At 41.2% G+C, this 16,020-nt stretch overlaps 1 protein-coding gene across 1 annotated transcript; it reads left to right on the forward strand.

Annotated features, from left to right (window-relative positions):
• The first annotated feature begins 542 nt into the window (after window positions 1-542).
• LOC311146576 (desmocollin 2-like protein) lies at window positions 543-15,750 on the forward strand. The gene is made up of 16 exons (XM_084183094.1): window positions 543-736; window positions 3,636-3,726; window positions 3,890-4,089; window positions 4,209-4,322; window positions 5,052-5,207; window positions 5,361-5,505; window positions 5,660-5,814; window positions 5,942-6,076; window positions 6,228-6,413; window positions 6,618-6,865; window positions 7,195-7,337; window positions 10,987-11,211; window positions 11,493-11,714; window positions 11,983-12,098; window positions 12,219-12,566; window positions 12,889-15,750. The coding sequence occupies exons 1-16, from the start codon at window positions 698-700 to the stop codon at window positions 13,084-13,086; spliced, it is 2,721 nt and encodes a 906-aa protein (XP_084039220.1). The 5' UTR covers window positions 543-697; the 3' UTR covers window positions 13,087-15,750.
• The last annotated feature ends 270 nt before the right edge of the window (window positions 15,751-16,020 follow it).

Consider the following 16,020-nt stretch of genomic DNA (forward strand, 5'->3'; position numbering starts at 1 on the left):
TGTGGTATTTTGGAGGTAGTAATTGCTGAATAACTGCAGTGTACTGCAGTTTAACTGCAATCTTTTTTCGTAAAGGGAGTGGGAAATGTGGGGACATTTAACTTGTTTAGTATAGTCAGTTTATAACTCCACTCACTACTGTGTAGTCCGTTTGTTTATGTTGTTGGTCTTGGCTAGCTTAATGTTCAGGTCGGCAAGCTAGCACCATCATGAAAAAGGGCATGAGGGTTTTTCTAAGTAGTGAGAACGCTAGGGAGCAGGCAATGTTGAAAAGTTATCATTAGACATGTTGTACTTTTCTTAAATGTAGTTTTGTAATTGACTAAAACAAGCAGACAACAAGAAAATTGCGTTTGAAAAAGGTGACGTTTTTGCTGTGAGCTAATGGAATAACCTAGGTAACGACAGGTTGTTTTCCCCACCAGCAGGCTGGGCGTGACTTCGATCTAATAGGTTAGTGAGTAATTGCGGGCGTGGTAGCATGCCTACATTTCTACGGTGATACTAGAACATAAACGAAACAGTCATTCCTCTATCGGCAATACCAGTCGCCATATGTACAAAATTAGGGTACTGTAATTGATTGGTGTCAAGAATATCAACCATCTTTAATCCCACCCTTGACAGAACAATTTTTAGTAATTGCATGTGGAATCGTGTCTAGTCGAATACAGTGTTTCGAATTGCGGCAACAAAAATGGCACCAAATTTACCTGTACATTTATGCATCTTTTTGGTAAGTAGTCAATTCTATTAAATTAAAGTGTTTCTGTATTATTCACATTTGATTTTGATATGTCACCTGCCCTAGATTCTATTAATGTAAATTAATTTGCAAACTTTGTAGCCTAACTTTTACTTTACAGTGTTGCAAAGCCGGGGGAAGATGTTTGGGGTTGTGTGCTGCGATTTATATCGGTCCGTAATACAGGACTACTAAAGGCCCAGTGCATAACATTTGTGAGAAAAATAAATAAAAAATATATACACTACATGACAAAGTATGTGGAAGTTACAATTTATCTGCAATAAAAAAACTAAAAACAACAACAAACAAACCAAAAAGAAAAAAGTATGTGGACACCTGCTCGTCGAACATCTCATTCCAAAATCATGGCCATTAATAAGGAGTTGGTCCCCACTTTGCTGCTATAATATGCTCCCTATAACAGATGGCACTATGCATTCGGGCAGGTAGCGTTCTCCTGGCATCCGCCAAACCCAGATTTGATCGTCGGACTGCCAGATGGTGAAGCATGATTCCTCACTCCAGAGAATGCGTTTCCAGTGTCCAATGGCGGCGAGCTTTACACCACTCCAGCGGATGCTTGGCATTGCCCATGGTGATCTTATGCTTGTGTGTCTGCTCGGCCATGGAAACCCATTTCATGAAGCTCTCAACGAACAGTTCTTGTGCTGACGTTGCTTCCAGAGGCAATTTGGAACTCGGTAGTGTGTGTTACAACCGAGGACAGACCATTTTTACACGCTACGCGCTTCAGCACTTGGCCGTCCCGTTCTGTGAGCTTGTGTGGCCTACCACTTCGAGTTGTTGCTCCTAGACATTTCCACTTCACAACAACAACAACACTTACAGTTGACCGGGGCAGCTCTAGCAGGGCAGAAATTTGACGAACAGACTTGTTGGAAAGGTGGCATCCTATGATGGTGCCACGTTGAAAGTCACTGAGCTCTTCAGTAAGGCCATTCTACTGCCAACGTTTGTCTATGGAGATTGCATGTATGTGTGCTTAATTTTATACACCTGTCAGCAACGGTTGAGGCTGAAATAGCCGAATCCACTAATTTGAAGGGGTGTCCACATACGTTTGCATATATAGTGTATATAAGCCTGTTTTTACATATATATTTTTATTGCGATTTTTCAGGGGGTGCTGCAGAACCCCTACTTCCCGCTGCTATGCAGTGTTCTAACATTCAGCTAAAAAGATCACTGTCAAGGTGCAGCTTGTTGATATATCTACAGTGCCTTCAGGAAGTATTCATACCCCTTGACTTATTCCACATTTTGTTGTGTTACAGCCTGCATTCAAAATGGATTAAATATATTTTTTAATCTCACCCATCTACACACAATACCCCATAATGTCAAAGTGAAAACATGTTTTTAGAAATGTATGCACATTCATTTGAAATTGAATACTGAAATATGGAATTTACATAAGTATTCACAGCCCATATTAGAATCACCTTTGGTAGTGATTACAGCAGTGAGTCTTTCTGGGTAAATCTCTAAGAGCTTTGCACACCTGGATTGTACAATATCTGCCTATTATTCTTTTAAAAAATATTCAATCTCTGTCAAGTTGGTTGTTGATCATTGCTAGACAGTCTTGCCATAGATTTTCAAGCCGATTTCACTCAAAACTGTAACTAGGCCACTCAGGAACATTCAGTGTTGTCAGGATAAGCAACTCCAGTGTATATTTGACCTTGTTTTAGGTTATTGTCCTGCTGAAGGTGAATTTGTCTCCTAGTGTCTGTTGGAAAGCAGACTGAACCAGGTTTTCCTCTAGGATTTTGCCTGTGCTTAGCTCAATTCAGTTTATTTTTATCCAAAAATCTCTGTAGTCCTTGCCGATGGTAAGCATACCCATAACAAGATGCAGCCACCACCATGCTTGAAAAATAGGAAGTGGTACTCAGTGATGTTGTGTTGGATTTACCCCAAACATAATGCTTTGCATTCCACCTTTTTTGCAGTTTTACTGTAGTGCCTAATTGCAAACAGGATGCATGTTTTGGAATATTTTTTATTCTATACAGGCTTCCTTCTTTTGACTCTTTCATTTCGGTTAGTATTGTGGAGTAACTACAGTACAATATTGTTCCATCCTCAGTTTTCTCTTATCACAGCCATTAAACTCTGTAACTGTTTTAAAGACACCATTGACCTCATGGTGAAATCCCTGAGCGGTTTCCTTCCTCTCCGGCAACTGAGTTAGGCAGGATGCCTGTGTCTTTGTAGTGACTGGGTGTATTGATACACCATCCAAAGTGTAATTCATAACTTCACCATGCTCAAAGGGGTATTCAATGTCTGCTTCTTCTTTACCCATGTACCAATAGGTGCCCTTCTTTGCGAGGCATTGGAAAACCTCCCTGGTCTCTGTGGTTGAATCTGTGTTTGAAATTCACTGTGCAACTGAGAGACCTTACAGACAATTGTGTGTGTGTGGGGTACAGAGATGAGGTAGTCATTCAAAAACCATGTTAAACACTACATTTTACATTTTAGTCATTTAGCAGACGCTCTTATCCAGAGCGACTTACATGAGCAATTAGGGTTAAGTGCCTTGCTCAAGGGCACATCGACAGATTTTTCACCTAGTCGGCTCGGGGATTAGAACCAGCGACCTTTCAGTTACTGGCACAATGCTCTTAACCACTAAGCTACCTGCCGCCCCACTATTATTGCACACAGTGAGTCCATGCAACTTATTATGTGATCCTTGTACACATTTAATATAGTTTATTCTTTTGGTTCATATAGTACAAAGAACTGACAAGACAGAATGTCCATGAATGCAGTACCATATTTGTAACAGCTATTGTATGATATGCCACCTGTTAGAATGTATGAACAATATCTCTCTTGCATGTGTCAACTCCAGGTCATCTCATGTGTGGACTCCTGCTTTATCCCTGTCTCCATACAAGCAACAGTACCTCAGACAGTACAAGTTGGACATGTTATTTCAAAAGGTCCTGCCATTCACAAATGTTTCAGTCCTGTCTGACTTTGTATGTTCTTGATACTGAATGAAACAATCAATATAGCCATAAACTGTAAATCTTGCTTTGGATGATCCAGGTGGTTTTTATTCATTGGATAGTTGATAACATTTCTTTCTCTCTCGTCGTTCAGTTGATGTGGACCAATGTGAGACCATCACATTGCACTTTACAACTAGTGACCCCGACTTCACAGTACGACCTGATGGCACTATAGTAACCGTCGCCATCACCATGGTACCAGCCAATGGCAGGACATTCTCAGTGCAGTTTCAGGACCTCGATGGTCAGAAGAGAGAAATGGATGTTTACCTTGTCCAGAACTCTAGAAAGGTAAGGTGGATTCTGCATGGGTTTACAGTACAAAGTCCAATTTTTCAAAGAAGTATTATGTTGTTGTGAAATTATCTATATCACATTGTTGACTTGTGACTTTGTGCTCTTTTTTTCAGCATTTTCAGGTATTGAAAGATGGCCTACTAAAGCGCTCCAAAAGACGTTGGAGTCCTCTGCCCTTCAACATCATAGAAAATGACGCACCGCCATTTCCAAAGGACGTTGAGCTGGTAATGTCCTTAAAATAAGTTACAACTTGCATCCCATTTCAGCACATTCTGTCTATTTGAATATTGATATCAAACCTAAGCCATGTCCATATTTCATGTCACGTAACAAACCCCAAATGATCCTCTACCTGTCCTTGCCTTTCTCCCACCCCGTGTTCCACTCTATTTCTCATTCTTCCTCACTTGCGGCTAATACACATTATGTACCTGTATGCTCCATGCCCTTACATGGGGTTCACACACCCAGACACACCCAACCACACACATACAGAGGGATCAGTGGAAACGTTTACTTTGTTGTTTTTTCCCCTTCCTTTCTAACTACAAGGCTGAATGTGCACTGTACATATGTTGTAACCTGCCTAGGGAATACATATTAATACAAAATAACTTTTTGTAACAGTAGTCGACAAGTATAATGCTTTAGGCCTATTACCTGTAAGGCATGGATGAGCATTTCTGTTTTGCAAAACTCAATGCTTAACATTCTTAACTGTGCAATTTCTTAACCAGAGCAGGCACGTGCACAGATAGGGCTCTACCTGCGCAGAGCACATGCCCCTTTGTCCTTCTAGTCTCTAAAGAGTCCTTTTGGGTGGGGGTATAATTTCCACTTTTTTGTTGTGTGTATTCATTTTTTTTTTTTTCGTAACCCACTGCCCACAAGTCATCGTCAAGTTGCTTGTTGAAGCTTGACGGCAGATAATACTTGATTGTTTCCTGGTCCAGATTGCATCTGATTCGTCGGCCACTCGCAGTGTGTACTACACCATCAGTGGGCCTGGTGTGACAGAGGAGCCTGTGGGTGTGTTCAGTGTGGTGATGGACACTGGGATGTTGCAGGTCAACAAAGCTGTCGACCGCGAGAGAACCCCTCAGTTTGTAGTGAGTAGTAGACAACAATTATTGATTGCTTGCTTGAATAATTGATCAATTCTTTATCTGTGATGTTAAAACATGACATTTGTACTCTTGATGCGTAGCACAGACAATACAAACAGTGTAAGACATTACTAAACTGAGTCCATCTTCCTCCAGTTTCAAGCAAGAGTGTTTGACAGATACACCAACCAGGAGACAGATCTACCATTACCCATCACAGTGAATGTAGTGGATGTGAATGACAATGCGCCAACTTTCACTGGCCTAATGCAGTTTCATGTGCTGGAGCAAAGCAAAGCAGGTGAGAAACACACAGCTGAAGTAAGAAATACCAGAGTGCCTTTAGCCTCTGTAATACAGTACATGGGAAAAGTCAAATCCAGATATGGACCTTTGTAACAGGAACTTGTGGATGTGAACTAATAACCTGTGTGTTGTGACGTGTTCTATTGCAGGGACGATGGTGGGGATGGTGAATGCCACAGACATAGACGAGCGTGGTACAGACCACACTAAGATCAGGTACTCCCTCCTCTCTGGGACCGACCTGTTCTACATCAACCCAGAGACAGGAGTCATCAGCACCAAAACAGACACCCTCGACAGAGAGGTCAGTCCCATCGTTGTACCTTTTCAAAAAATATCTCACTTACTGTTTTCCAGGTTTCCACATTGTTGAGCACGACTATCATTGTTTGAATTATTGATCTAAATGTATGTTTGTATTTGTTTTGCAGGTGAATGAGAAATATGTTGTGACAGTGGAAATCAAAGACATGAATGGAGCTCTGAATGGTCTAGTCAACACTTCCCCAGCCACCATTGTGTTGGGGGATATCAACGACAACCCTCCCACATTCACAAAGACATCTGTACGTTTTCTTTGACAACTTCTTACAATAGTGGAGTTTGTGTATTGCAGTTTATTCCGCAATGTAACAAAAAAGGCATGGATGTCCCAGTTTGTTTTATGAATACTCTGTTTACTTTGGTCAAATAACGACACGTTACTTTCTCTTGCAGTACGATGTAAAAGTTAAAGAGAACCAAGTAGAGGGACTCCTCCTCAGAATCCCCATTGAAGATAAGGACTTGGTGAAGACACCAAACTGGAACACTGAGTTTGTCATCAAAAAGGGGAATGAAAAGGGGAACTTCAGGATCGAAAGAGACCCCAAAACAAATGAAGGACTAATTTATCTAACAAAGGTGAGCTGGCACTCACAATGAACCTCTATTTTTGATCTGATCATGACTTTCAGGATCCATAGATGTCTTGCTAGTTATTTATAAAATGAACTAAAGACAGTCAAAATATTGAGCCAAAAGGCTTCTTTACGCATTGTCATTGAAGGCTGATCGAGCAATAATAATACAGTAAAATAACACTCCATGTCCTTGCTGTGTCTTCAGCCTCTAGACTACGAGAAGACCAAGAACTTAAAGCTGGAGGTGTTGGCCCGTAACCAGGCTGAGCTGAGTGGGACCAAGGCCCAGTGGGTGTCCATCCCTGTAGACATCTCTGTAGTGGACGAAGACGAGGGACCAGAGTTCACCGCCCCCACCGTACTCTTCACTGTCCAGGAGAACACTCCTAATGACACCCTGATTGGGACCTACATAGCCGTAGACCCAGAGACCAAGAGCAGTGCCGGCATCAAGTAAGAACCTAGTTTACCTTATTGATCCCACCAATAATTGACCTAGACAGGTCCCAGATCTGTTTGTACTGTCTTGCCATAATCATAGGAGATGGCAAGACGGCACAAACAGATCTGGAACCAGGGTAGTATTGGCCTATTGTGTGACCATGTTGATAATAATCATAATAATAATATGATGTTATAACAAGTAAGGTCAGATTGCGTTTCAAAAGAAGTTAGATGTATTGTGAAAAACGGAATGCAATGTTTTTCTCTATCCAGCAGAATTGTACCATTATGCAAGAGAATGCTGTAAAAGTGTCTTCTCTCTCTCTGATCCCTCTCAGGTATTACAAGGTCTCGGACCCTGCTTCATGGATCAAGGTAGATGAAAGCACCGGACAGCTGAAGATCGCCAACACTATCGACAGGGAGTCCCACTTTGTAACGAATGGCGTGTACAACGTCAGTATGAAAGCTATTGATGCCAGTAAGTAGATATTGTTACAGTGTCTTAGTTAAATACACTATATATACAAAAGTATGTGGACACCCCTTCAAATTAGTGGATTTGGCTATTTCAGCCACACCCGTTGCTTACAGGTGTATACAATCGAGCACACATTCGTGCAATCTCCATAGACAAACATTGGCAGTAGAATGGCCTTACTGAAGAGCACAGTGACTTTCAACATGGCACTGTCATAGGATGCCACCCTTCAAACAAGCCAGTTCGTCAAATTTCTGCCCTGCTAGAGCTGCCCCGGTCAACTGTAAGTGCTGTTATTTTGAAGTGGAAACATCTAGGAGCAACAATGGCTCAGCCGCAAAGTGGTAGGCCACACAAGCTCACAAAATGGGACCGCCGAGTGCTGAAGAGCGTAGCACTTAAAAATCGTCTGTCCTCGGTTGCAACACTCACTACTGAGTTCCAAACTGCCTCTGGAAGCAACGTCAGCACAAGAACTGTTTGTCGGGAGCTTCATGAAATGGGGTTTCTATGGCCGAGCAGCCGCACACAAGCCTAAGATCACCAGTGGTGTAAAACTCGCCGCCATTAGACTCTGGAGCAGTGGAAACGCGTTCTCTGGAGTGATGAATCACGCTTCACCATCTGGCAGTCCGACGGATGAATCTGGGTTTGGCGGATGCCAGGAGAACGCTACCTGCCCCAATGCATATTGCCAACTGTAACATTTGGTGGAGGAGGAGTAATGGTCTGGGCCTCTTTTCCATGGTTTGGGCCAGGCCCCTTAGTTCCAGTGAAGGGAAATCTTAAGGCTAGAGCATACAATTACATTCTAGACGATTCTGTGCTTCCAACTTTGTGGCAACAGTTTGGGGAAGGCCCTTTCCTGTTTCAGGGCTCCGTGCACACAGCGAGGTCCATACAGAAATGGTTTGTCGAGATCGGTGTGGAAGAACTTGACTGGCCTGCACAGAGCCCTGACCTCAACTCCATTGAACACCTTTGGGATGAATTGGAACGCCGACTGCGAGTCAGGCTTAGTCTCCCACCATCAGTGCCCGACCTCACTAATGCTCTTGTGGCTGAATGGAAGCAAGTCCCCGCAGCAATGTTCCAACATCTAGTGGAAAGCCTTCCAAGAAGAGTGGAGGCTGGTATAGCAGCAAAGGGGGGACCAACTCTATTAATGGCCATGATTTTGGAATGAGATGTTCGACTAGCAGGTGTCCACATACTTTTGGTCATGTAGTGTATCTGTATCTGTATAGTCAGATATACACCACTATTAGGATGATCATAACTCATCTATTGCTAGGAAAAACCCTGGGCCCTCGTTATTGCCTTCCAGCTAATAGCATGCTAAGCATTTTTGCTTCCTCCCACTGTTTCTATCACTGTAAAAAGTATCAACAGTCTAAAACAAGGAAGAGACTGAGCATCATAATTATAGCTAACAACACCACTGTGCCCTGTGCCATCTCCTCAAGGCATCCTTTGACTGACATTGCACAGACAATGAGAGGTTGTTGTCTTTACGCCTTAGCTGATGTTACCAAATACCTAACACATTCTCGTATTGGCGTCAACCACCCTTCCAACCCCGTCAAAGTTCCATAGACTTATTGTGTTGTGTGAACATGAAAGGGTTGTTTAAGTGACAAGATGAGGAGTATAGTAGTCACTCTATAACACCTGGTGTGATTTGGTATTTTATTAGGATCCCCAATACACTACCGGTCAAAAGTTTTAGAATACCTACTCATTCAAGGGTTTTTCTTAATTTTTACTATTTTCTACATTATAGAATAATAGTGAAGACATCAACTATGAAATAACACATATGGAATCATGTAGTAACCAAAAAAGTGTTAAACAAATCAAAATATATTTTATATTTGAGATTCTTCAAAAAGCCACCCTTTGCCTTGAAGACAGTTTTGCACACTCTTGGCATTCTCTCAACCAGCTTCACCTGGAATGCTTTTCCAACAGTCTTGAAGGAGTTCCCACATATGCTGAACACTTGTTGGCTGCTTTTCCTTCATTCTCCAGTTCAACTCATCCCAAACCATCTCAATTTGGTTGAGGTCGGGGGATTGTAGAAGCCAGGTCATCTGATGCAGCACTCCATCACTCTCCATCTTGGTAAAATAGCCCTTACACAGCCTGGAGGTGTGTTGGGTCATTGTTCTGTTGAAAAACAAACGATAGTCCCACTAAGCCCAAACCAGATGGGTTGGCGTATCGCTGCAGATTGCTGTGGTAGCCATGCTGGTTAAGTGTGCCTTGAATTCTAAATAAATCACTGACTGTGTCACCAGCAAAGCACCATCACACCACCTCCTCCATGCTTTACGGTGGGAAATACACATGCGGAGATAATCCATTCACCCACACCGCGTCTCACAAAGACACGGCGGTTGGAACCAAAAGTCTCCAGTTTGGACTCCAGACCAAAGGACACATTTCCACTGGTCTAATGTTTCTTGGCTCAAGCAAGTCTCTTCTTCTTATTGGTGTCCTTTTAGTAGTGGTTTCTTTGCAGTAATTTGACCGTGAAGGCCTGATTCACACAGTCTCCTCTGAACAGTTGATGTTGAGATGTGTCTGTTACTTGAACTCAGTGAAGCATTTACTTGGGCTGCAATTTCTGAGGCTGGTAACTCTAATGAACTTATCCTCTGCAGCAGAGGTAACTCTGGGTCTTCCATTCCTGTGGCTGTCCTCATGAGAGCCAGTTTCATCATGGCTCTTGATGGTTTTTGCGACTGCACTTGAAGAAACTTTCAAAGTTCTTGAAATGTTCTGTATTGACTGACCTTCATGTCTTAAAGTAATGATGGACTGTCGTTTCTCTTTGCTTATTTGAGCTGTTCTTGCCATAATATGGACGTGGTCTTTTACCAAATAGGGCTATCTTCTGTTTACCACCCCTACCTTGTCACAACACAACTGATTGGCTCAAATGCATTAAGAAGGAAAGAAATTCCACAAATTAACTTTTAAGAAAGCACACCTGTTAATTGAAATGCATTCCAGGTGACTATGTAATGAAGCTGGTTGAGAGAATGCCAAGAGTGTGCAAAGTTGTAATCAAGGCAAATGGTGGCTATTTGAAGAATCTCAAATATGTTTTGATTTGTTTAACACTTTTTTGGTTACTACATGATTCCATATGTGTTATTTCAATGTTTTGATGTCTACAATGTAGAAAATAGTAAAAATATAGAAAAACCCTTGAATGAGTAGGTGTTCTAAATCTTTTGACCGGTAGTGTAGCTGTTGCGAAAGCAGCAGCTACTCTCCCTGGGGTCCATACAAAACATGAAACATGACATAATACAGAACATTAATAGACAAGAACAGCTCAAGGACAGAACTACATAAATTTTTTTAAAGGCACACGTAGCCTACATATCAACACATACACATTGAGGGCCATACCCTAGCTACTCTGTTTTGCATTTATAACAGGGAGTGACTAGGGAGATACCAGTACTCTATAGCATCTGTATTTCACTGAACTTTCAAGTTTATTGCCATGTGTGATTAATGAATACATTGGAAATCTTACTCAGTCAAGCTCTCACAATAAAACCACAATAAAACCAGCAATAATATTTCATTGATATGTTATTGTGTTTCTTACGTATGTCTACTCTCTTTTTAGGTCTCAAGACAGGTACAGGGACAGTGATTATTCAAGTGGAGGATGTGAATGACCACGTCCCAGACATCCCCTTTAAAGACCTGGTGATGTGTGAGAAGGATGGGGGAGAGATGGGCTCTGTGCTGGTGATAGCAGAGGACAAGGACCAAGCTCCATTCTCTGCCCCCTTCAGCTTTGAACTGGGAGAGGAGCATGATGGGAGATGGGCTGTGAAGCGACTTAATAGTATGAAAATTATTCCTACCTATGGACTCCAAATGTGATTTAAAAAGTGAAGCAGTTATTTAAATATAAATGTAAAATGTGCATATTATAGTGAGTAGTCAGTCTCATACATTTTTCAATACAACTTTAGAGGCAAAATACTCTAGAATGCAACCTTACACAGCACCTAACTGACAATGAGCATTGTTTAGAGCCAGGAGTTTTAGTCCTTACAATGTAATCTCACCAGGAAAACTAGTGCCCAAACTCCTGTTCTTAACAACAGTGTATTTCCTCCTCAGACACTGCGGTGATGTTGGAGCACACCAAGGAGCTTCCTACTGGTGTGTATACTGTCCCCCTGATGGTCAAGGACCTACAGGGATTTGGAAAGACCCAGACTGTAACGGTCCGGATCTGCCGCTGCAGGAACGGAGCATGTTTGGCCTACCAGAACTCCACATCGCTGGGTGTGTGGGCCATCCTGGCCATGCTGCTGGCACTGGGCCTGCTACTTCTACTCTGTGAGTCTCTAATGGTTTATTATGTTCATTCATATTATTTATGTAGGCCTGACAGGTTAGTGTCAAAGCAGTAATAAGATAGGACAACATATACAACTGTATGATGCATTAGACATTAGATGGTGAAGTCTTAAGCAGCTGATGACTGCTAGTATAACTTTATTCCTTAGCAAATGGCTTGTGCTTCTTGTTCGTCAGATGACCCTGTGACCACTTTCTGACCATGAATTTTTATTGAGCTACTTTTCTTTTTGGTTCTTTATTGCAGGTATCCTCTTTGCATTCATCTGTGTTACAAAGAATGAGAAAATGGAGCTGGAGGATATGGGCGACAGCGGCGGTATCCTCCTGAAGTCTAACATTGAGGCCCCAGGGGATGCAGTGGTAAGTCTGTCATAATGACAGCATTACGAAACACATTGCTCATGTTCATGGAATCTGAGCAAATTTCACTGTAATATCCTAATATATTTCTTAAATTCTCTCTGAAATATGGCTCCTCAGGATTCAAATCTCATCATCGTTCCTGCATCTGGGATCGATCAATCAGTGAAGGGATCCATGATTGACGTAGGGTGGGTGGGAGCTAAGAACTCGGGTATGATTGGAGGAGGCCTGGGTGCTCAACAGAACCTGCTACAGCAGTCTGGCGGCGTCATATTGACCAATATGGAGAATGGCTACCCTGGCCAATACGAAGGCAGCCAATACGGTGGACAATATGGCAGTGGACAATGTGGTGGAGGTCAATATGGTGGTGGAAACATGACTTTTGACAACACCCGTTTCATGAAATTCAACAACTCTGCAGCCTGGCACTTCTGGCAAACCAACGGGCTGTTTTTACAACAGGTAAAGTGGTTGTAGGGAACTCGAGAAACAACTCAATCGTTCTTCCTATTGGTAAAATCCTAGACAATTCCCATGTGAATTGTTTGCTTGCTTACTTGCAAAATCCTGTGTTAGCTTTCATATATCTTGTCTGGTTGGTGAAATGTTGGTCTGTTCTCAGTGTAATACCTGTCAGTAATATCCTGTGTAAGGATGTAATATCACCTACTGTAATATCTTCCCTACCATCGGACTAGTCCTTGGCTGCTCTCTATGGACTAATAACAAAATGCATTCTCCTTTCTTCACCTCATCTCTTACATTGTCTACCTGGTCTTTACAGAAGTTGGCTTACCTAGGGACGGGGGAGGAGGGGCGATATGCCGATGACATCATCCACACGTACGGCTTCGAGGGGGTGGGGTCTCCAGCCGGCTCGGTGGGCTGCTGCAGTGACCAAGGCAACCAGGAAAACCTGGACTTCCTAAACACACTGGGGCCAAAGTTCAAGACATTAGCTGAGGTCTGTAACAAGAAATGAACCAAGAGAATGTAAGGCAATATGTTTTTTTTTACTGTAAGTGTACTATTTTTCTGATAATTACCAAGAATTTAAGGAATCTATAAAGAGGGTTGCCATGCTATCTTTCAGAGTAATCACACTGAATTGCTTTAACTGTTTGTTGGTTAGAGCCATTTTGCACTGGAAAGTACTATGTATTTACTTGCACAGCTAATTCTCCAGTGTTGAATCAACTCTGAGATTGTTAAATGTAACACTTTTTCAGAGTCTATACAGGTCCACGCTTTTCAGTGAAATTAACATTTTATTAGAGCTGATGCTGTTACTCGTTCTCAGTGTAAGGAAATGAACACCTGGAGTGTTAAGGTAACTCGTATTTGGGGTATAGTGTAAAGCCTTATTTGCATATTTCCCAGTGTGCCTTTTCGAGTGAATTGTTAGTGACAAAGACATGGTTGTTGCATTCGTTCATTTTCAGTCCTGTGACCTTCACCAAATTAAAATTAAACAATACATTTTCGTATATCACAAGGTCTTACTAACAGAGTGGCCTGGAACTCCTGGTTTAAAGGCCACATCAAGCTTGCATTCACATTATGCTGGCTTGCAAGGTAATATCATTCCTATTGGAATCTAGCCAGAGTGTGGATATCCAAGCGTTAAAATGTTTGATCACCTGCATTCAGAATGACTGTAAGGGTTTGGAAAGTTGATAGATGAGACTACCTGAAACAACCATTGCAGTAACAGGTATAATAAATCTAACTAACAGATTGAGTTAGTTTAGAAAAAGTAATGTTATTTATCTTTGAGTAGCATAAGATTAATTGATCAATCAATGTACATGTAAAAACACAGATATTGAAAAAAATTACCTGCAATAGAGCTTGCTGGGAAATATGATAATGATGGGCGTGGTTTTAAGTGTTTTACTCTACACAGAATAAAATGACGTAATCACACTCAAATCTGGTTATTATCACCAACACTGGAGTTCTTTTACACTACTGAGTGTTCATTTAAATCCTGAACCAACACTAGAAATGTTCCACAAAAAAATTATCACTAGGTAACACTGACCAATTTGCTGTGTGTAAATAGTGTACATTATGTGATTTTCTCTGTTTCTTTTGTCATTGGTCATGTTCTTTTATTTGTCTTATGGTAAATTCCCATGAAGTTTAGTATTGTAGAATCAACTGTTTGTTCATGTGATGCTATAAAAACAGGTGCCTTGAAGAATACATGAATATTTGACTAGATGATTAGAATTTTTAAATAACCTATGAATTTAGGTGGATGGGGTACAAACATTACACACTATTCTATATGAGTGTTGATTAGACTACATTGGGGCTTCCATGTTTGATTGGTCACACTAGACTAGAACAGAAGGTTCTAGGTGCTTCTGTTTAGAATAGAATGTTCTGCATCCTTCGGTTTAGAATATAAGTCTCTGGGTGCTTCTGTTTAGAATAGAAGGTTCTGGGTGATATTTTTTTTTAGAATGGAAGGTTCTGAAGAGACAGGTGCTGATATGGCCCATGGGGTTGATGAGACAGTGTCTGACAGTGAGTCAGTTATGCTGTGGTATTCAGCATGAGGCTGTGTGAGAACAGGGAGGGGTATGAACCAGACAGACAGCCTGTGAGTATTCATAGCGACATGTGATTGATTGATTCAACCATAGAGATCCTATTACATTACTAGAGGGGCTAAGTCATAAACCCTCAAAGTTTGTTCCATAATGGGACGAAAATGGCAGCCATCTTGGTCAGGGAGAAATCCAAAACTAGTCTAATTGGCAGTAGTTTACTTATGCAGAAAAATAAAAGTAAGGCATGTGATGTATCAGATATTGTGTAATGTAATTATAGTCAACCTCAAATATTGTCATATAATTATAAATACAGTTTATATTACATTTTACATTTTAGTCATTTAGCAGACGCTCTTATTCAGAGCGATTTACAGTTAGTGAGTGCATTTTTTATTTTTTTTCATACTGATCCCCCGTGGGAATCGAACACACAACCCTGGCGTTGCAAGCGCCATGCTCTACCAACTGAGATACACGGGACATATATGGGTTTTATAGCAATTTTATGTGTAAAGCATCTAAAATATATGTAAACAGCCCATAAATGTCTCAGATTTAGTTTACTTGGAAAGCAGTGAGTGCTATTATATGATACAATATCAGTACTTGTTGCATTTACAACTTGTCTAAGTCCTAACATCAACAGATTTGAACCAGTGTATGGCTGTGGATTGACTGCATTGTTTGAATGGAATTTTGGCATATTGGTAGTTAATTTGGAATCATTCCTCTAAAACTGTCTGGCTAGCTAGTTAACACACATATAGTGCAGATACATTCTTCACATTCATTGTTTTACACAATATCTTATCACAGCACTGGCAAACCATGGTTGACCAACTCTCCCTGACCAACATGGCTGACCTTTGGACAATTATAAGAAGGTTCATGTCCATTCTAGTATTCTAATTTCTAATTCTATGGATTCAACAGCATTGTCATATGTTCTTATTATTCATTTGGAATTCAATTTCCAAACTGACCCATTTAGTAAACTAATTGTGTTGCCTATTTTGTAAGTGTCACATTTTGCTAATATGTTGTTTTTAAGTAAATAATATAAAATACATGGTGGTGTTATGCATGTTGGTCATGCTGTTTTACTGTAAATCCTTCATTTTAAGGAGAGGGAGGGTGGGAGAGAGAGAGAGAGAGTATGTGAGTGAGAGAGAGAGGGAGCATGTGAGTGTGAGAGAGAAAGAGTGGATTAGCGTTGAAATATTGTTACTCATGCCTAGATAAGCCTGGTGAATGATTAAGAGGGTGTGGTTCATCGTTCAGTACAGTACATATAGCCTTGCACAATAACTGTGACATCACAAGGTACTGTAACTAAGGACACTTTATTCACC

This window comes from Coregonus lavaretus (genome assembly GCF_964263955.1).
Source record: "Coregonus lavaretus genome assembly, chromosome: 19".
NCBI classification, from domain to species: domain Eukaryota; kingdom Metazoa; phylum Chordata; class Actinopteri; order Salmoniformes; family Salmonidae; genus Coregonus; species Coregonus lavaretus.